The following is a 22775-nucleotide window of genomic DNA, read 5'->3' on the forward strand; positions in this document are numbered from 1 at the left end:
GATGAATTCCATCAGAGTCCTCTGCTTTTTCTCAAAGTCAAGTCTAATGAACATGTCCTGGTATTCAAACCCTTCACCAATCTCCATGTCCAAGTTTTGTTAATTTCTCCCAAAATCTTGAAAACTGCAATTAGGTCACGATGAGGTCACTCATACAAAAATAAAACCCATTCAACCTTACTCATATCATAAATTCCTGATGTCCCAAATCATCTCTGTTGCTCAACTTTGTTCCCTCTCAAGGACATTAATGTTTTGCCTGTGGTTAGGTGACCTGGACTGCATACATTTAGAAATGGGATCTATCCAATCCCTTGAACATTATTGTTTAAATCTGGCCATTCAATCAATTGTAAATGACACTTTTGCTTTGGCATGACGGGGGACAGTGGTGGGAGGGGAAGGGGGGAAATTGACACTTTTGGTTTGGTATGACAGTAGCAGTGGTGATGGTCATGGAGGGAGGGGGTCGGGTTAGAATCAGAGGTAGTGGGGGTTGTTAGTGATGGCCGCATCATACCTAAACCATGCTTTTAATGCTCTGTCAATAAATCTTCAAATTAGCCGGTGCCGACATGGAATGTTTACTTACTCATGCCAATCTATTTTAGGTCAGCAAAGAACATGATATCACCGCTTTAATCTTTATGCAGTTTGTTATGGAGCTCTTTTAGTTGGTTTTAAATAGGCTTGGAATCTAAAATTCCTTGCATTTTTCCATTGCCCTTTTCAAATTCCCTTCTGCTTCTAAGAATTTAAATCTGTTAAGAGATGAGGTATGGTTTTTCTCTGCAGGATCTCCATGTCACGGAACTTCAAGTATAGCATCTGACTGTTCCTTTAAGCCATTTTTGTTTTGCTGCCAAAGGTCCTAACCTCAATTGAGTTGATGGATGACTCCTGAACTGTGTATACTGAGATGAATATGGTCCTGTTTTATTTTGGTTCCTGTTTCAAACATTTGATGTTGTTCCAGTTTAATTATCTTGGTTCAGAAACTGTTCTTTCTCGCTTCCTGTTCAGTGAGGCTCCTTTGCACAAGTTTAGAAAGACGTTTATGTTTATGAAAAACTGGGTTGGCAAATATTCTTAAAAATCTCAATTGAAGGTGAATTAGCATAAAATGATGGTTCTGAATGATTGCATTGCTCAGAGATGTAGCTGTTGGGATTGGATTTTTGTTTTCGTCTTTGGTAACGAATGGCCCCAGATTCAACAAAGTGCAAGTGAATGTGTTTTCTAAATTTTTTTACAAGTGTGATTTTACTTCCCCCCCCCCACCTACCTTGACCTACCTTGTGACATTTTTGTGCTGCGGGATTCTATTCATCTGGAAGTGCATTGATGTTCCATCAGATTACTTCACATAGAAATCTTAAAACCCACACCAGAGATTTTCATCTATCTGGACAAACAGGTTCAAATCCAGATACCGTGAAATAGGAGAATAGTGCAAACAACCCAATATGCAACTCACTGCCTTCCTAAAGCAATGGGTATGTGTGTGCACATAGAAACCTTGTTGAATATCGTAATGTTACATGACTAGACTATAGTGGATTGCCTGCCTGATCCAGTGCAGTGAACTAATCCCAAACCAAGAACTGTTTCTAGTTTAAGTTGCCCACAACGTGCTCCAATGGGAAAGTGTACTCATTTTTATAAAACAATTTTATTCCTTGAATATTGCATTACATAGATAGATAGAACAGTACAGCACAGAACAGGCCCTTCGGCCCTTGATGTTGTGCCGAGCAATGATCACCCTACTCAAACCCACGTATCCACCCTATACCCGTAACCCAACAACCCCTCCTTAACCTTACTTTTTAGGACACTACGGGCAATTTAGCACGGCCAATCCACCTAACCCGCACATCTTTGGACTGTGGGAGGAAACCGGAGCACCCGGAGGAAACCCACACACACACGGGGAGGACGTGCAGACTCCACACAGACAGTGACCCAGCCGGGAATCGAACCTGGGACCCTGGAGCTGTGAAGCATTTATGCTAACCACCATGCTACCGTGCTGCCCACTACGATCCAGTTAAGGACCGTTAACATTTAAAGGGGCATCTGGATACCTCAATTTCATTTTTGTTTCAAACAAAATAAATTCATTTTATATAAAAGAATAAAACAAAGCACCAAAGAATGAGGGAAGCAAGGGTAAAGTGGAGAAAATAGACAAAGAAAACTCTTTGTGACGATAATGTTTTTTGCCTAACACATTGGGGATTCAGCGAACTTGAAATTGCATCTGTGCTCTGTTCTTCCCTGGAAAGAAGTAACTCAGCTGACTTTTCAACAGACATTGCACACTTTTCTGCTGTGTTATGGCTTCCATTATTAAGCAATGGAACTACTGACAGGGTATATGCTCATAACTTTGCTCTACTATTTACCTGGTAGTTTAACTTGACCTACATTTTCCACTAATGCGAAAGGTTTCTGATTTTGCGGTTTGAATCTCTAGGTGACACCTGGAAGCAAGGCATCGCTAGCCAACCTCTCCCCTGGTGATGTCATCCTGGCCATTGAAGGAGTAAGTACGGATACTATGACACATGTTGATGCTCAGAATAGGATCAAGGCTGCCTCCAATCAGTTAAGCCTCAAGATTGACCGGTTAGTATAGCAGTAGTGCAATATTACATTATCAATAACTTAAAGCAGATTAACAGGGAAAATCGACTGTTTTTAGTGAAAAAAAGAATCAATTTGAGAGTGGAGGAGCACAGTATTAAAAAACTCTCAGTATAATTACCTTTGGTAATGACTCTTTTATCACTAACCTTCGAGCAAAAGTACTGGAGTCATTTTGTGTCCCAGTGCTTCTTGCTTTTTGCTGCTCTGTGCATTTTAAATACATGAATGGATATAAATTTCTTAAATAGTTTGTAATGTATCCCAAATAAATCTACAATATATTATTGAACTGTGAAAAAACAAAATGAAAATGTTGAGGTTTTGTCTACTTGTATCCCAGGCCTGAAACTAAACTTTGGTCTCCTCGAGTCACTGAAGATGGCAAGGAAAACCCCTTCAAGATTAATTTAGAGGCTGAACCACAGGTAAATAATACAGGAGGAAAGTTTGAATGTTTAAATTGTTTAAGGCAGACATGAGGCTTGCATACTATTGCATTATTGTCGGAGGTTGTGGTAAGAAAGCTGTAGTAAAAATGGTCATTCCTCGTAACTTACCTGCTTATTTGTAATAAGATGTGCTCGCTGAGAAAGTCACAGGGCCTAAGTATTTGAGGGAAGGAAATTTGCCATCCCCACACATGCGACTCTAGAACTACAATGGGGTTGACTCTTAACTGCCCTCTGAAACGGCTTAGCAAACCACTCTGTGCAAGGGCAATTAGGGATGGGCGACAAATGATGACCTTCCCAGAGACCCCCATATCCCATGAAAGAACAATAGAAAATCCTACCATACGACTAATTCACAAACTTTAAAAAAAATAATCTTAACCTTTTACAGATAGTGTAAAACCAGATGATAAATAATTTTTGAGACTTAAGAGTTCAAACATCTTTAGGTAGCAAAATGTACTTGCTAGAAAAGGAATTTGAGAGGAAATAATACTCATTAAACTAGGATGCAAGGAGCAGATAGGCTAGTGGCCTAGCCATTCACATCAGAAACAAGGATAACAGCAGTAGTGTTACTGCAGGAGTATTACTGATGAGTAATTGTACCCCATTATGTAGGAACAGGAGTGTACCATTTAGCCTCTCTATTCTGCTGATGATCATGATCCAAGATCATGGCTGACTTCTGACCTAACTCCACCTTTGCTCTATATCCCTTATTACCTTCGAACAACAAAAAAATCCATTATTCTTAGCTTTAAAATGAACAATTGATCTAGCATCAGTTGCCATGAGTGGAAGAGAGTTCCAAACATCTGTCGCCCTTTGTGTATAGAAGTGGTTCTTAGTTTCACTCCTGAAAGGTCTAATTTGTAGACAATGGCTCCAATCCTAGATGCCTTAGCCAACTGGAACAATTTCTCCCCAACTCTTTCTGTTCTCCTCAATACCTTGATGACTTCGATGAAATAATCGTCTAACCTCCAAGACTTCTGGGGATACAATCCAAACGTGTATCATTTCTCCTTGTAATTTAACTTTTGAACTTAGGTATAATTCTGATAAATCTACACTGAACTCCCTCCAAGGCCACTGTATCCAACCTGAGATATAATGCCCAGAAATGTTCACAGAACTTCAGCTTTGGGCTAAACTTTGCATAGCCGAAGCATCATTTCCACTGCCTTGCATTCCATTCCATTGATATAAGCGGCAGCATTCCATAAGCTTTGCCTGTATCTGTTCAAGACATTTTGATGATCTGCACACATGAAATCCCCCCGACTCAAGTCTCATTAGACCTCCACTGTTTTGAACTTTTAGAATGTATCTTATTTATTGTATTTTTAGATCCAAGGAGGACAACCACACATTTGCCTCCATTGAAATCTATTTGCCACAGTTTTGCCCATTCACTTAATCTGTCAATATTTTGTTGTAATTTTATGTTTCATCTACACTGCATAGAATGCGATTTATCTTTTGTCAGCAGCAAATTTGAATGTGTGGCTTTCTGCCTCATTATCTAAGTGGTTAGGGGTCACTGTGAAAGATTGATGGCCAACATAGATCCATATGGGACTGATAGTCATATTCTGCCAATTAGATTACCCGTTCGTTATCCCTGCACCCTGTCTCCAGCCACTCAGCTAACTTCCCAAACAAGTTAATAATTTGCCTTCAATTCCATGAGCTGCAACCTCAGCTAAAAGTACCTTGTGAGAGACTTTATCAGATACCTTCTGGAAGTCCATATAAATAAGGTCCACAGACATTCTCCAAACCACGCCTTCAGTCACCTCTTTAAAAATACAATCAGGCTTATCCATCATGATCTTTACAAATCCATGCTGACTCTGTCTGATTAGCTGAAAATTTCCAAGGTGTTGAGTCACCCTATCCCTTAATTATAGACTCTGGTAATTTCCCGACAACAATGATGAGGTAAAAGATGAGCAGGGTAGGTGGATTGGCCATGCTCAATTTCCCCTTAAATTGGAAAAAAAATGAATTGGGTACTTTATTAAAAAAATGATTACCAGGCAGCAGAGATCCCCATGCGCCTATATGCTTCATGGAGCAGGCACCTCAAAGGACTGGAGAAGAACCAGCAAAGATGCCGTTGCAAGATCCTCCGAATCTGGTGGCTAGAAATACCTGGAATACTGTGAACAGTTTTGGTCCCCTCCTCTTAAGAAAAAATATACTGCCATTGAATGCAGTCTGGGTAAGGTTCACTCAGTTGATCCCAGGTATGGAGGGATTTTCTTACAAGGAGAGGTTGAATAGATTGGACCTGTACTCATTGTTTAGAAGAATGAGAGGTGACCTTATTGAGACTTGTAGGATCCTCAGGGGTTTTGATAGGGTAGATGCTGAGAGGATGTTTCCTCTTTTCGAGAGTCTAGGGTCAGAGTAACAGGCTGCCCATTTAAAACAGAGATTAGGAGGATTTTCTTCTCTCAGAGTGTGGTGAATCTGTGGAATACTTTACTGCAAAGGACTTCAAGGCTGGATTGTTAAGTTAGTTTTAGGCTCAGGTAGACAGATTCTTAATCAGAAATGGAATTAAGGGTTGTGGGGATAAGGCAGGAAAGTGGAGTTGAGAATTGTCACACCATATCATTGATAGACATGGTAAAATGTGCAGATGCAAAGTCAAGGTGTCAGAGGGAATGTATAAACTGCAGAACACCGCATCTACCACCTGCTCCACATATGTCTACAGATCCTGCCTTGGATTTAGCAGCCATTTCAAAACCCATTGAACCAGAGTGGGAGCAAGTCATCCTTGATCCTGAGGGAGTGCCTAAGAGGTTGAAGGGTGTTTCTACTCTTCCTTCCCTCCCACCCCCACTCAAAGGACAGCTTCCCTCTCCAAGGTGCCATGGTCCACATTCTGGTAGACCTTCTGACAGGCTTTATCTGTATCCTCATGGGTAGTAAGTACATTGTAGCTGTCAGATAGGATTAGTTCCCACAGCGTCTCGTTCTCTATTTCACCTAGGTTCCCCTCACTCTGCACACCGTCACTCACACTGACCCCACTCTGGACCTGCACCTTTCTATGAGATGCGACTGAAGTCTAGAGCGACTATCTAGATTGTGTTGCCACCCCCCAATTTATGTGTCAGAGTGTCTCCAACTCGCACTCAAGCTCATTGACTCTATGCCCTATGAGGTTCAAGAGGGAAATGTCTACTGCAGATCTGTTCACTCCACAAATTCCCACATCCTACACTTCATATAACCTGCCTCTGCCATATCTTAGTCAAGATTATTTCTAATATTTGTATAAACTTTTTATTTTTTGTAATTTTTTGTTTCTACCCACTTAACTTGCACTAAGTTTCAAAACCCTGGGAAACATTTAAAATGTCTTTCTTTATTAGACTACTATCTAAATTAAAATAAATTTGAAGACTTGTCCCTGATTTGACCTGAAGAAAATAATTCACCAACTACTCACTGTATCAGCTCCTTCCCTTCTGCTGACGTTACTTTAGTATGTTTTTAACTCTCTCCGACACTTGTGCTCTCTTAAGCATATAAGAAATAGCCCCTCAGATCCGCTCTGCCATTTAATACATCCATGGTGAATCTTCGACCTCAAACCCACTTTCTCGCCCTCTCTCCATAACCCGCGATGCCTGAGGGACCAATAAATCATTCATTTCAACCTTAAATATATTGAAGATGGAGCATTCACAACCATTGTGGTAGCAAACTTGAAAAATCCTCAGCCCGATGAGTGAAGAAAATTTTCTTCATCCCAGTCCTAAATGATCAACTGCTTACCCGGTGTTCTTGTGTTTTACATTTTCAGAAAAAAATCTCCTAGTGTCCACCCTGTTACTTTTCAATAAGACCATCTCTCATTTTTCTCGACTCCAGAAAGAAGAGGCCCAGTTTCCTCGGCCTCCCATCATACGGCTATCTTCTCATCTGAGAAAACAACCTCACATCCCTGCTAATTGGATACAAAGTGTATTGCTATAAAGTTAAATGGTTTTAGCTCCATGCAATGCAATCTCACTACACTACACTTTCCTCTTGACCCTGATACTCATCCCCCTCTTGTTTCCAGTCCACTGTGAAATAGGAAGTGGTTTAAGCCTGTCAATCTTCATGGCGAGGCGACATGTTGACAAATGTCACAACTGGAAGATACCAAATGATGATGGGGGAGTGTAATTCTGAGTCTAACCTGAAGGCCTCAACTAAAAATGAGCATTGTGAACAAGTCACCCCATGTTTACCCTCTGCCAAAGATGGCAATGGGATGGGAAAAACATTTAAGTACTTCCAAACAGAAAAATATTTTTAAATCCTTACTTTGGGTTTCCAGTTCTGTTATGACAGTCTCTTTTCTAAATAGCACCTTGTGTTTAGCATGTAATTTACGTAACAGAGCCAATATCTAGCTGTTGTGCAAACCAACCAATTTTAATTATTAAGCTCCTACACCAGGTTGTATTTATGTTAATAAAATGATATAAAATCAAAGTGCTGATCTCCACTTTGTACTCGTGCCGTTCTCAAAGGCAACTACGGGTGGGCAATAAATGCTGGGCTAGCCAACAATGCCCACATCCCATGAAAGAAGAAATTGTCACTGACCTCTATAGAAGCAAATGGGGAGAGAGGGGAAACAGACTGCAAATTTGATATAATCAATTTTACACCGTGACACAATGTCAAAATCTACCTTGTAGATTTTGGCCGTTTGATTGAAAGGCTGGAGAGCAGAGGTACGTGATCCCCAATAACAGAGCCAATAAATCGACATGGTCACTCTACACTTGCCAATATCAGTTGCTGCTGTAATAGCTGTGGTGATATGCATCACTGTAAATACCCAAGGGGTTAATGTAAATACACTTAGACTAGATAGACACTAGAGGCAGCACCAGAGTCATGATACACAGACATTCAACCAATAGGCCAGTAAGATAGGACACGACCAATGGGCATTCACGACACACACAGAGGTGACACTAACACAGGGGGGCATTACACCAACCCATATAAAAGGACACAGCACACATGATCTTCCTCTTTCCAGTGGAGACACTCAGTGTGTACACAGGGTTGATTTGAAACACATCACACCCACCACGTGGATTGTAGCAGACTGGTTAGATCGTCTGAGTAGCTATAGCAGGATTAACAGGAGAGTTGAATCCAAGTAGAAGAATCGTTAACAGTTTAATAAATGTGTTAAAGCTATCTCCAAATGTGAACATTCCTTTGTCAGAGTGCACATCAAGGAAGCGGCTTATGCTACGTCAAGAGCATAACAAAACATGGTACCAGTGAGTGAACTGTTTAAATCCATATAGTTACAACTTAGCAAACAGTGACAACCAGCAACGGCACCCAGGCAAGATGATGTTCGAGATTCCGGTTCCACAGTGGCTCAGGTACCAAGGCAATCTCAGTGAAAACTAGCGTGCGTTCAGGCAGAGATTCGAGATCTACCTGGTAGCGTCCGACTTAGATGGCGTGGCGGATGCAGAGAAAATAAAGCTTCTACTTACCATCGCGGGTCTAAGAGCAGCTGAAATCCTCCAGACCATCAAATGCTCAAAGGGGCAAAACAAGAGCGACTTCCAGGCAGTCCTGGACAAATTCCAAGAATTCTGTGATGAAGGTACAAGAAGAAAAGATAAAAGCGGTGCCAAAACTCACCACGAGGTAGGCTTGCAGCAACAAACGGCAGTTTTGATTTGCAGCCATCTTGGAAAAGGTGCTGCACATGCGCAGTTGCGCGACGAGCGCACAGAACGGGAAGGTCCGTTTGCGCATGAGCGAGAAGCCGCGCATGCGCCATTGCGAAAAAGGCCCCAAGTAAAGGAACAACGATCTGCGCATGCGCAATTGCTTCCTAAGACCTACGTCACATGCTTCGGGATGTCAGAGGCCTCGGACCACGCCCACTGAAAGGGGAAATGTACCAAAACATGAAAAAAAAATTTAAGCCTCAAAACTATATTCTTTCACCTGGAACGACAGCACAATGCCTAAAATTCGTTCAGTAGCTGAAAGTAACCTCCGCAGAACCCTGCACCAAGCAGTTTGCACCGCCCTAGAAGATGATACGTTTTGGACAGACAACGACTCCGATGAAGATTTCATCTTGGGAGGTGGCTACCCCAGTACCAAATCTGAATCGCAACTAAAGGTGTTGTACATTGAAGACCCCGATGACGAGTTCTTCGGATTGGGGAATCCTCAGCCCAACATATATGACATCCCGACTTGTGAGTGCTGGATTATGCTGCGGCCTGATGCCAAGAGACAGAGAGTGGCACAAGCCCACAGAGAGCAGCCTGCTGCCACACAGAGAGTGGTCCATGCACAGCGAAGGGTCCCCGACTCCACACAGAGAGTGGTCCACGCACCACAAAGGGTCCCAGCCTCCACACAGAAAGCGATGAAAGACTCCACAGAGGGAGTGACACAAGCCTCCACGGCGAGCTCGTGGACAGCCTCCACGATTGAAGGAACGCAAGACTCTAGAGCGCAGTCCTTGCATGAACAAGACCAGCAACTTCCTCTGAGCAACCAGCAGCAGATGGCAAGCTCAAATGCACAGCAAGAAGACTATGACAGTCTATCACGCTCCAGTGCACAGCAAGAACACAATGACAGTCTATCACGCTCCAGTGCACAGCAAGAAGACTATGACAGTATACCACGCTCCAGTGCACAGCAAGAAGACTATGACAGTCTATCACGCTCCAGTGCACAGCAAAAAGACTATGACAGTCTATCACGCTCCAGTGCACAGCAAGAAGACTATGACAGTCTATCACGCTCCAGTGCACAGCAAGAAGACTATGACAGTCTATCACGCTCCAGTGCACAGCCAGAAGACTATGACAGTATACCACGCTCCAGTGCACAGCAAGAAGACTATGACAGTCTATCACGCTCCAGTGCACAGCAAGAAGACTATGACAGTATACCACGCTCCAGTGCACAGCAAGAAGACTATGACAGTATACCACGCTCCAGTGCACAGCAAGAAGACTATGACAGTATACCACGCTCCAATGCACAGCAAGAAGACTATGACAGTATACCATGCTCCAGTGCACAGCAAGAAGACTATGACAGTCTATCACGCTCCAGTGCACAGCAAGAAGACTATGACAGTATACCATGCTCCAGTGCACAGCAAGAAGACTATGACAGTATACCACGCTCCAGTGCACAGCAAGAAGACTATGACAGTCTATCACGCTCCAGTGCACAGCAAGAAGACTATGACAGTCTATCACGCTCCAGTGCACAGCAAGAAGACTATGACAGTCTATCACGCTCCAGTGCACAGCCAGAAGACTATGACAGTATACCACGCTCCAGTGCACAGCAAGAAGACTATGACAGTCTATCACGCTCCAGTGCACAGCCAGAAGACTATGACAGTATACCACGCTCCAGTGAACAACAAAGCGACTATGACAATCCACCCAGATTGTTTGAGCCACCAGAAGAAGACTCTGACAGTCTACCCAGCTCAAGTGAACGACAAGAAGACACTGAGGCTCTACCTACTGTATGTGCGACAAGTGACGACGGCATCCCACTTCCCATACAAGATGTGCAACGTGACAGACCTCAGCTAGTGTGTACAGAGGCACTCGACAATCACAATGAGATTACTGGTGACTCCGGTGACACCACGTTAATTCAAACCTCATTTTGACTCCGGACGGGGAGCATCACAAAACTTCAGAAGATTCAAGTAAACCTGCAATGACTCCGGACGGAGAGCGGCAAGAAACCAAACCTGATTCAGGTGAACCAGAAAGGGCTCCAGAAGGGGAGCATCGACAAGCCAAAACTGACTCAGGTGAAACAGACCAGATTCCAGATGGGGAGCATCGACAAGCCAAAGCTGATTCAAGTAAGCCGGACATGACTCCAAACGGGGAGCGCCGCAAACTCAGTGACGGCACGCTCAAGGAAACGCAAGATGCCACAAAGGACGCTGACACGAGTTACTATGTGAAGGACTCGTATTATCCACAGAGTGTGGTCCTTGAGTGCAGCAAACACGACAACAAAACCAAGCAACACAACAGCAACATCACAGACAATAACAAGAAGCGTACCAGCGGTAACAACGTCGACAATAAGCACTACAGAAACAACACCAATGGAACAACGACTGGTACAACATGGTACAACTCTGCCCATGAAGGACACGGTTACTGCTCAGCTCAGTACAATGACATACCATGGCAGGATGATGCAGATTGCATACATTGCTACCACAAGCATCGGAAGAAAAAAAGACTCCAAATCAGACAACAAAGTGATTTGACCACTTCTTGGTTCCTTACGCACAGGGACACAAACGGCCTTTACAAAGCAATGCCACCATCAACATCACCATCTCACCAACCAAACAAGAAAGACACTCGACCATAATAATTAATGAACTATTGGACTCATAACTTTTATTTTGTATTGTCTTATACTCAAAGTCATTGCACTATTATTTGGTCTTGTATACTATTGTAGAGTCATCACAGTCATCATAACTTGTACATAGCATCACTCATCTACCTAATTTGTTCAATTCTCTTTAACACTGCACAGAAAATATGTAACACGATAAAAGGGGGTGTGTGGTGATATGCATCACTGTAAATACACAGAGGTTAATGTAAATACACGTAGACTAGATAGACACTAGAGGGAGCACCAGAGCCATGACACCCATTCAACCAATAGGCCAGTAAGATAGGACACGACCAATGGGCATTCACGACACACACAGAGGTGACACTACCACAGGAGGACATTACACCAACCCATATAAAAGGACACAGCACACATCTTTCTCTTTCCAGTGGAGACACTTAGTGAGTACACAGGGTTGACTGAACACATCACACCCACCACGTGGATTGTAGCAGACTGGTTTGATCGTCTGAGTAGCTATAGCAGGATTAACAGGAGAGTTGAATCCAAGTAGGAGAATTGTTAACAGTTTAATAAATGTGTTAAAGCTATCTCCAAGTCTGAACCTTCCTTTGTCAGAGTGCACATCAAGGAAGCAGCTTATGCTACGTCAAGAGCATAACAAAACAATAGCCACCTTAAAATGTGGAGAACCAAGCAGTTTCTTTTCTACAGTTAGTCTAAAATGCTGATTGATGGAGAGTGATATATTTCAGGGTATTACAGTGATAGGTGGGATGTAACCTACTGCTGAGATTGTATCCTGCAGGCTGGAAGTTACCGTCAGTGGTAACAGCAGATAAAACATGTTCTTGAGACATTCCTCTGTCCACTATTTTAACAGAAACGTTATTTGTTTTAAACTGCTGGATCCCTCATTAAAATAAGACACTGGAGTATCACATGAACGCACTAAATGTTTGTCTGGCTGATATCGCCAATGGTAACTCATGATTTGGTGCAAGTGCAAGAGCTGGTGGAACTACCTGTCTGTTTTGTTTGTTGCATTGTTTTGTGCTTCCAAAGATATTACTAACGAGAAGTAATGTTACACAGTTAATCGGCGCGAAAGAAATGATTGTTTGGTTTCCAGTTTCAGTCTCGCTGTGAGCTTTTAAATAAGCCTAAATAGTATTACTGCAGCTTGGAAAAAGCCCACATCCATTTGCCGACCTCAGCTGTTTTACCTTGATTACTGAACAATAACATGGATCAAAAGGGAAATTTAAACCCAGCAATTAGCGTTCCCATATGCAACATTCTATCCATTGTAAAGCCTGGAGATTGTGGTTGGTGTGCAGTTTGAGGATTAACTGTGGGTAACTAGAAAACGTTTTGGCAGGATTTACTAACGCTGGTGTGCACACAATTGTTTTTGTTTTCAGTCTGTGCACAAACAGTGGGGATTTTCTCCCACACAGCTAGCCAACCAATAGAAGGGGAGCTGCAGTAATCCTCAACATCAGCTGGGAACTGGGAGTCGTTAAAGCACCTCAAATTGCAATTAGAAAGGAGAGGTCAGCTAATTAGTCGCAAAATTGCTGTGAAACATGCTCTGTGATGCGTCCTCCTATTAGCATCCACAGTATCTTACTTTTATTATTCCCTGCTATTAGATGTCGGATGTCGGAGAGAGCAGGTACACAATTTAAAACAGCCAGGAATGCCTGGTCACCAAGTGTAGGAATGGTGGAGCTTAATGCGGATGCCAGTGAATGACCATAATCTCAGACGGAACTGAGTTAACAAACAAGGTTCTCTGTAATGCACAGCTGAAAGCAGTTAACAGAAAATGATGGCAAGGACTGATATGCAGCCATAAATCCTCTGTCTATATATGGTAACTCTATCTCCCCTTTAGTTATAAAAATGCCTGGTACAGGCAGCAATTCCCGTAGTGGCTCAGGTTATTCATGAAGACCCCGCCTTCTCAACATTGCCCCTCGCCTGAGTTGTGGTAATCCTCGTGTTAAATCACCACCAGTCAGCTCTCCCCCCTCTCAAAGAGGTAATGCAGCCTACGGTCATCTGGGACGATGGCGACTTTGCTTACGGGCAACAAACCTGAAGCCAACTTTTAAAAAAACTTTTGAAAACTCTTTTCTGCTGGTCGAAGTTAATCAGCTAAGCATACAATAGCTCATTGTTCCTAGCGACCTTACAGCTATCTTCATGATACAATTCAGCTGTCCACTGAACAGCTACAGGGAGCTCAGCTCATACTTCAGGCTGTATATCAGAAGAAACACGAGCATCTAACTCAACTCTGTATTCATGCCCATTGGTTCGCAATCACTTCAATCACTAATTACCAATTCACCCAGAATCTATGCCTCTCATCATCTTTAAAATCTTCAATCGTATCCCCCCGAAGAGTTCAAAATGTATACCTGCCACACCTGGGGGTCTTTATTTTACAGGGGGATGGATGCCTCACGGAAAGTCAGCTGGAACTCTTGCAGCCCTAGTCTGCTGGCAGTGAGCTAAATTGGCTAACAGTGGGACTTCCACCCTCACTAGAGAAGTTGCACCCTCGGGATGCCAGCCAATTGGTTTGGCTGGCAGCTGCACTACAATACAGTCGTGGCAGTGCCAAGAGTTCATCAGCGGGCATTGCCAGGGCTGCCACCTGTCCCAAGAGGAAGGCTTAATGGATGCCAGCTTAGGGATTCGGGCGGGGTGTGGACTTTGGAGAGAATGCGGGTAGGAAGGAAGATGATAGAGCTACCACCTTTGGGTGGGTGGGTGGACAAAGAGCATTCCCATCCTTGTAAAAACGTTTTTAAAAATCGGCCTGCCCTCTCACGTCAACCTGTCCCCACCAGCCGTGTTATGGTGTGGGCAGTGTATTATTGGGGTCAATTGGTTTGTTAACAAGCTTATTCTCCATACACTAAAAATAAATAGCTGCTGGAGTTACAGAATGGCAGCTCAAGTGGAGTGTACATCCTTTGGTATGTCTGAAGTCCTAGACGCATCACGTGTCCCAGACAAACATATCTGTAGGAAGTGTCAACAGCTGCACAAGCTTGAACTCCAGGTTTTGGAATTCAAGTGGTGGTTGGAGTGACCGTTGTGTCTCTACGAGGAAGAGGACTATGTGGATAGCACATTTAGGGAGCTGGTCACACCGCAGGTTGGAAGTGTACAGCAAGGGAATGGCTGCCCAACAGGCAGCCTAAGACAACCACATAAGTACGGAATGTGGCGACTCAGGGCTTTTCACAGTAACTTCATTGCAATGTTAATGCCAGCCGACTTGTGACAATAAAGAATGTTTATTTATTTATTTATTAAGTAGTGCAAAAGGCCCCTGAGTTTATCCCACTTGCTAACCAGTTTTCCATTTTGGAAGCTGATGAGGGTGATGGCTCCTCAGAGGAGTGCAGCCAAAGCCAAGCCTGTGGCACCACTGTGGGCTCAGCTGTACAGGAGAGAAAGACGAATGGAAGAGACATAGTGATGGGGAGTCCATAGTCAGGGGATAGGGCAGGCATTTCTGCAGCAATAAACGTGACTCCAGGATGGTGTGTTGCCTCCCTGGTGCCAGAGGCAAGGATATCATGGAGCAGCTGCAGGACATTCTTTGAGGGATGGGGATCAGCCAGAAGTCGTAGTCCACATTGGTATCAATGACATAGGTATAAAGAAGGATGAAGTCCTGAAAGCAGATTTCAGGGAGTTAGGAAGGAAATGAAAAAGCAGGACCACCCACCAGCGCAGTAATCTCAGGATTTCATAGAATTTACAGTACAGAAGGAGGCCATTCGGCCCATCGAGTCTGCACCGGCTCTTGGAAACAGCACCCTACCCAGGCCTACATCTCCACCCTATCCCCATAACCCAGTAACCCCACCCAACGCTAAGGGAAATTTTGGACACTAAGGGCAATTTAGCACGTCCAATCTACCTAACCTGCACATCTTTGGACTATGGGAGGAAACCGGAGCACCCTGAGAAACCCACGCACACACGGGGAGGATGTGCAGCCTCTGCACAGACAGTGACCCAAGCCGGGAAGCGAACCTGGGACTCTGGAGCTTTGAAGCAATTGTGCTAACCACTATGCTGCCGTGCTGGTGCTCCCAGCTCCATGTGCTGTTGAGCATAGGACTAGGAGAACTTATTGATTAAATATGTGGCTAGAATGGTGTAGGAGAGAGGGCTTCAGATTTCTGAGGCATTGAAACTGGTTTGGTCACAGATGGGATTTGTACAAGCTAGATGGGTTACACCTTAACAGGACTGGCACTGATATACCCGCAGGGAGATTTGTTAGTGCTGTTAGGGTGGGTTTAAACTATCCTGTCAGGGAGATAGGAACCTGATGTGAGGCCCAAATTGGAAGGAAGTAAGATTGGTAATACAAAGAACAAAGAAAATTACAGCACAGGAACAGGGCCTTCGGCCCTCCCAGCCTGCGCCGATCCAGATCCTTTATCTAAAACCTGTCTCCTATCTTCCAAGGTCTACTTCCCTCTGTTCCCCGCCCGTTCATATATCTGTCCAGATGCATCTTAAATGATGCTATCATGCCCGCCTCTACCACCTCCGCTGGTAAAGCGTTCCAGGCACTCACCACCCTCTGCGTAAAAAACTTTCCACCCACATCTCCCTTAAACTTTCCACCTCTCACCTTGAAATCGTGACCCCTTGTAACTGACACCCCCACTCTTGGGAAAAGCTCGTTGCTATCCACCCTGTCCATACCTCTCATAATTTTGTAGACCTCAATCAGGTCCCCCCTAAACCTCCGTCTTTCCAACGAAAACAATCCTAATCTACTCAACCTTTCTTCATAGCTAGCACCCTCCATACCAGGCAACATCCTGGTGAACCTCCTCTGCACCCTCTCCAAAGCATCCACATCCTTCTGGTAATGTGGCGACCAGAACTGCACGCAGTATTCCAAATGTGGCCTAACCAAAGTCCTATACAACTGTAACATGAGCTGCCGACTCTTGTACTCAATACCCTGTCCGATGAAGGCAAGCATGCTGTATGCCTTCTTGACCACTCTATCAACCTGCGTTGCCACCTTCAGGCTACAATGGACCTGAACTCCCAGAACTCTCTGTACATCAATTTTCCCCAGGACCCTTCCATTGACCATATAGTCCGCTCTTGAATTTGATCTTCCAAAATGCATCACCTCGCATTTGCCTGGATTGAACTCCATCTGCCATTTCTCTGCCCAACTCTCCAAACTATCTATCTTTTGTTGTATTCTCTGACAGTCCTCCTTGCTATCTGCAACTCCACCAATCTTAGTATTATCTGCAAACTTGCTAATCAGACCTATACCTTCCTCCAGGTCATTTATGTAGATCACAAACAAATTTATGTAGATCACAAACAACATCGGGGGTAATGGGTCTAGAAGACAGGAGAAACGAACGATTGAGTATGCATTGAATGCAGATTGATGTCAAAAATAACCAAAGTTAAGGGTCGTGCAGCACTTGATAATCTAGTTGTAAAAGAAACTTTAGGGATGAGTGATCACAATATGATAGACTTTTAAGTTGTGTTTGAAAGTGGGGGTTCAATCTGAAGAGAGGGCATTAACGTTGAAAAAAGGATATTGTGAAGGCATGAAGGAAATTATGGGCGGTATGCTCGCACCGTGGTTAGCACTGTTGCTTCACAGTGCCAGGGACCCAGGTTCGATTCTCGGCTTGGGTCATTGACTGTGTGGAATCTGCACATTCTCCCCGTGTCTGGGTGGGTTTCCGCCGGGTGCTCCCGTTTCCTCCCACAAGTCCCGACAGATGTGCCGTTAGGTAATTTGGATATTCAGAATTCTCCCTCTGTGTAACCATACAATTGCTGGAATGTGGCGACTAGGGGATTTTCACAGTAACTTCATTGCAGTGTTAATGTAAGCCTACTTGTGACATTAATAAACATTATTATTATTATGAGGGACAAATAGGCTGAGGTGAATTAGAAAAATATGTTAAAAGATATGACTGCCAAGTGCATAATACCCTACCAGATTTTTCTTTGTGTTTTCTTCTCTTATATATATATATATATATATATACTTTATTCTTAGTACATAACTGTAAAACACCCAATAAAAATATTTATCAAAAAAAAGATATGATTGCGCATAGGCAACAGATCATCCTCAAAGAGCTATTACATAGCATACAGACCTATACATTCCTTCAAGGTGCAAAACCCAACAAAAAAGCCAGTCAATTGTGACTGATAAAGGAAAGTCAATGGACATTCTGAGCGTGATATAACGGAAAGGTTTCTAAGTGTGGTAGCGAGCCGGAATCGCCGGGTGTTTCCTGATGGGCACGGCCGCTACTGGTAACTAATGCTAATTAGGGCCGGTAATGACATGGTGGAGTCCAGTCAGGATACCCTGTTCCCCTGAGGGGGTTAGAAGGTTAGCCACAGGGCAGTCAGTGCCACAGAGGTCCATTGCTGAGGGCACCATGGTGCAGACAATAGGGAGCTGTCAAGCCACGCAGAGCCAGATGACGCAGCGGTTCTGGTGCTCAATCCAGCTGCCCCTCTCCGTACCAGGGCACCATTCCAGAAGAGGGAGCACCGGAGGCTATCCGAGAGCATCCCCACAGGGAGACAACGGCAGTCACCAGCTCCCTTGAGTCTCCCTCTCCTGACAACACTGTGTCCTGGGGTCAGCAGGTGGAACAGAGTGGCACAGCGTGTCATGTGCATCAAAGGCCACAGGGCGGAGTACGCAGCAGGGATCATTCAGGGATGTCCCTCGAAGACACCGGGATCTCCGACTGCCCCAGAATGTAGCTCTCATGCATGTTCCCAGGAAAGTATGCACACAGGTGCATGATCTTCTGGTGGTGGTTGCACTCAAGTTGAATGTTCAGGGAATCGAACTCCTTCCTGTTAATGAACTCCCAGACAACCTGGTGCACTCAAGGCACCATGTGTGACATCTATTGTTCCCTGGACCTCAGTCATCCCAGAAAAGCTATGAGTACTGCATTTTTGAAACTACAGAGAACTGAATATATGAATTTAGAGAAGACCATTACAGGCTGCAAACAGAGTGTTCAACCTGCACGCTTGATGGGCGCGATTCTCCGCTCCCCACGCCGGGTGGGAGAATCGCGGGACGGTCGGGCGACTCACGACACGCCGCCCTGGCACCCCCCGCGATTCTCCCACCCCCTCCAAGCGACGCACTCTTTCCCCTCCGGCACCCCCGCAAGATCAAGCCGCCATGTCTTGCGGGGCAGTGGAGGGGAAGACGGCAACCACGCATGCGCGGGTTGGAGCTGTCAGCCGTCGTGACGTTAGCCGCGCATGCGCGGGTTGGAGCCGGCCAACCTGCGCATGCGCGGCTGACGTCATTTAGGCGCCGCCGTTGCGTCATTCTCGGCGCGCCACCTTGACGCAAGCGTCAAGGCCCGGCGGCCGAGATTTACAGAGCGCCGCTCCTAGCCCCCTGGGGGTGGTGAATAGGGTGCGAGGAACGGCCTCCGAGGCTGTCGTGAAATTCGGCCGAGTTCACGACAGACTTCCCGATTCCGCGCGGGAGCGGAGAATTCCACCCCCCCAACCCCCACCCCCCCAACTGCCACCCCCCCAACTGCCACCCCCCCAACCCCCCCACCACCCCTACCCCCGGCACTCGAAGTAATTGATTTCACTCTCTCTCTTCACAAACCCAACTCCCACCCCCTCCACACCCCACTCCCCCCAACTGCCATCCCCCCAACCCCCACACCCCCCCCCCCCCCAACCCCCACACACCCCCCCCCCCACCCCTACCCCCGGCACTCGAAGTAATTGATTTCACTCTCTCTTCACAAACCCCCCCCACCCCCACCACACCCCCCCACCCCCACCACCCCCCCCTCCCACCACCCCTACCCCCACCCCCCCACCCCAACCACTCCCCCCCCACCCCAACCAACCCCCCCAACCCCTACCCCCACCCCCCACCCCTACCCCCACCCCCCCCACCCCTACCTCCACCCCCCCACCCCTACCCCCACCCCCCCATCCCAACCACTCCCCCCCACCCCAACCAACCCCCCCCACCCCAACCAACCTCCCCCCCCACCCCTACCCCCCGGCACTCGATGTAAGTGATTTCACTCTCTCTCTTCACAAACCCTCCCCCCAACGCACCGGCACTCGGAGTAAGTGATTTATCTCTCTCTCTTCCCACCCCCCCACCCCTACCCCCCACCCCCCCACCCCAACCACTCCCCCCCCACCCCAACCAACCCCCCCACCCCAACCACTCCCCCCACCCCCACCACCCCCCCCACCTCCCCACCCCCCCCCACCCCTACCCCCACCCCCCCCACCCCAACCAACCCCCCCCCCCCCCACCCCTACCCCCCCGGCACTCGATGTAAGTGATTTCACTCTCTCTCTTCACAAACCCCCCCCCCCCGGCACTCGAAGTAGGTAATTTATCTTTCTCCCCGGCCTGTCACCCACCTCCAAGCTGAACGGCGTCAATCATCATCAATGGTTGACGCCGTTATAAACCAACTTTGATTTTCGCCGACGTGACCCGTGGCCACGTTGGCGGGACTTCGGCCCATCCGGGCCGGAGAATAATTAAGCCTCAAAAAACAATGGCATCCCGCCGGCGCCAGCCGTTCTCAGAGGCGGGCGGCGGGATTTGAAGAACACCGTTTTATGGCGAGTGGGAGAATTTTGAACATGGCGGGAGCGGGATTACCGGCGCCCCCGGGCGATTCTCCGACCCTGCGTGGGGTTGGAGAATTTCGCCCATGATTTGTACACCTATCCACCCCTTTGTATTTGCCTGTCTTGTGTGCGTGTGTGTGTGTGTGTGTGTGTGTGTGTGTGTCTAGAGGGTGGGGGCATGTTAAAGTGGGGTATTAGGTGATAGATAATAGCTAACAGTTGTATTTGCTGCATATTTCATTATAGTTCTTTTTTAAATAAATAATTTTTAAAATACAAACCAGGGGCGGGATTCTCCGACCCCACGCAGGGTCGGAGAATCGGCCGGCAGCGGCGTTATTCCCGCTCCCGCAGTGTTTTTAAATCTCTGACCGGCCAAAAACCGGCGCTGTGCAAATCCCGCCGGCAGCCTCTGAAAACAGCTGGCGCCGGCGGGATTTCATTATATTTTTAGATTCCACAAATCTCCGGCCCGGATGGGCCGAAGTCCCGCCGACGTGGCCATGGGTCACGTCGGCGAAAATCACAGTTGCTTTAAAACGGCGTCAACCATTGATGATGGTTGACGCCGTTCAGTGTCGGGGGGTGGGTTGCGGCATCGGGGGGGGTGGGTTGCGGCATGGGGGGGGTGGGTTGCGGCATCGGGGGGTGGGTTGCGGCATCGGGGGGTGGGTTGCGGCATCCGGGGTGTTGCGGCATTGGGCGGGGTGGGTTGCGGCATCGGGGGGTGGGTTGCGGCATCGGGGGGGTGGGTTGCGGCATCGGGGGGGGTTTGGGGGCAGCGGCGTGCAGAGAGGGGGGGGCGACGGATGCCCGGGGCCAACGCACCGTCGCCCCCCCCTCTGTACGCCGCTGCCCCCTACCCCAACCACCCCCCCTCACCACCCCTACCTCCCTCCAACGCCCCTACGCCCCTCCCCACCACCCCTACCCCCCCTCCCCACCACCCCTACCCCCCTCCAACGCCGCCCCCATCTCTCGCAACGCCGCAACCCCCCACCCTCAACGCCGCAACCCCCCACCCTCAACGCCGCAACCCCCCCTCATCGCCGCAACCCCCCCCTCTCAACGCCGGGTCCCCCCCTCAACGCCGGTACCCACACCCCGTCCCCCTCCCTCTGAAGGCCGGTACCCACACACCCCCCCCTCTCTCCTCCTCCCCCCTCCTTCCTCCTGCCCCCTCCTTCCTCCTCCCCCCTTCTTCCTCCTCCCCCCCTTCCTTCCTCCGTCCCCCCTCCTTCCTCCTCCCCCCTTCTTCCTCCGTCCCCCCTCCTTCCTCCTCCCCCCCTCCTTCCTCCTCCCCCCCTTCCTTCCTCCGTCCCCCCTCCTTCCTCCTCCCCCCCTTCCTTCCTCCTCCCCCCCTTCCTTCCTCCGTCCCCCCTCCTTCCTCCTCCCCCCCTTCCTTCCTCCCCCCCTTCCTTCCTCCGCCCCCCTTCCTTCCTCCTCCCCCCTTCCTTCCTCCGTTAGTGGGGGGGGGGGTGCGGCGTGGGGTGGGGGGTGGGGGGGTGCGGCGTTGGAGGGGGGCAGGGGTGGTGAAGGGGGTAGGGGTGGTGAGGGGAGGGGGTTGGGGTAGGAGCAGCGGCGTGCAGAGGGGGGGGGGGCGACGGTGCGTTGGCCCCGGGCATCAGTCGCCCCCCTCCTCTGCACGCCGCTGCCCCTACCCCAACCCCCCCTCACCACCCCTACCCCCTTCACCACCCCTACCCCCATCCAACGCCGCACCCCCCCACCCCCCACTAACGCCGCACACCCCCCCCCCACTAACGGAGGAAGGAAGGGGGGGAGGAGGAAGAAGGGGGGACGGAGGAAGGAAGGGCGGGGCGGAGGAGAGGGGGGGGTGTGGGTACCGGCCTTCAGAGGGAGGGGGACGGGGTGTGGGTACCGGCGTTGAGGGGGGGGGGACCCGGCGTTGAGGGGGGGGACCCGGCGTTGAGGGTGGGGGGTTGCGGCGTTGCGAGAGATGGGGGGCGGCGTTGGAGGGGGGTAGGTGTGGTGGGGAGGGAGGTAGGGGTGGTGGGGAGGGGGGTAGGAGTGGTGGGGAGGGAGGTAGGGGTGGTGAGTGGGGGGGGTTGGGGTAGGGGGCAGCGGCGTACAGAGGGGGGGGGCGACGGTGCATTGGCCCCGGGCATCCGTCGCCCCCCCTCTCTGCACGCCGCTGCCCGCAACCCCCCCCCCGATGCCGCAACCTCCCCCCCCAAATGCCGGAACCCCCCCCCCCCAAATGCCGGAACACCCCCCCCCCCCCCAAATGCCGGAACACCCCCCCCCAAATGCCGGAACACCCCCCCCCCCCAAATGCCGGAACACCCCCCGCCCCAAATGCCGGAACCCCCCCCCCCAAATGCCGGAACACCCCCCCCCAAATGCCGGAACACCCCCCCCCCAATGCCGGAACCCCCCCAAATGCCGGAACACCCCCCCCAAAATGCCGGAACACCCCCCCCCCCAAATGCCGGAACACCCCCCCCCCAAATGCCGGAACCTCCACCCCCCAATGCCGGAACCCCCCCAAAATGCCGG

At 48.2% G+C, this 22775-nt stretch overlaps 1 protein-coding gene across 2 annotated transcripts in view; it reads left to right on the top strand.

Annotated features, from left to right (window-relative positions):
- pdlim3b (PDZ and LIM domain 3b) overlaps nucleotides 1-22775 on the top strand; it is a 107863-nt gene that overhangs the window by 42694 nt on the left and 42394 nt on the right. For both annotated transcript variants that reach the window (XM_038805639.1, XM_038805640.1), the window contains exons 2-3: nucleotides 2480-2631; nucleotides 2993-3077. In XM_038805639.1, coding sequence (XP_038661567.1) covers nucleotides 2480-2631; nucleotides 2993-3077 — 237 coding nt within the window. The remainder of the gene's footprint in view (nucleotides 1-2479; nucleotides 2632-2992; nucleotides 3078-22775) is intronic.

The sequence above is a fragment of the Scyliorhinus canicula genome, chromosome 8 (genome assembly GCF_902713615.1).
Source record: "Scyliorhinus canicula chromosome 8, sScyCan1.1, whole genome shotgun sequence".
Taxonomy (NCBI): domain Eukaryota; kingdom Metazoa; phylum Chordata; class Chondrichthyes; order Carcharhiniformes; family Scyliorhinidae; genus Scyliorhinus; species Scyliorhinus canicula.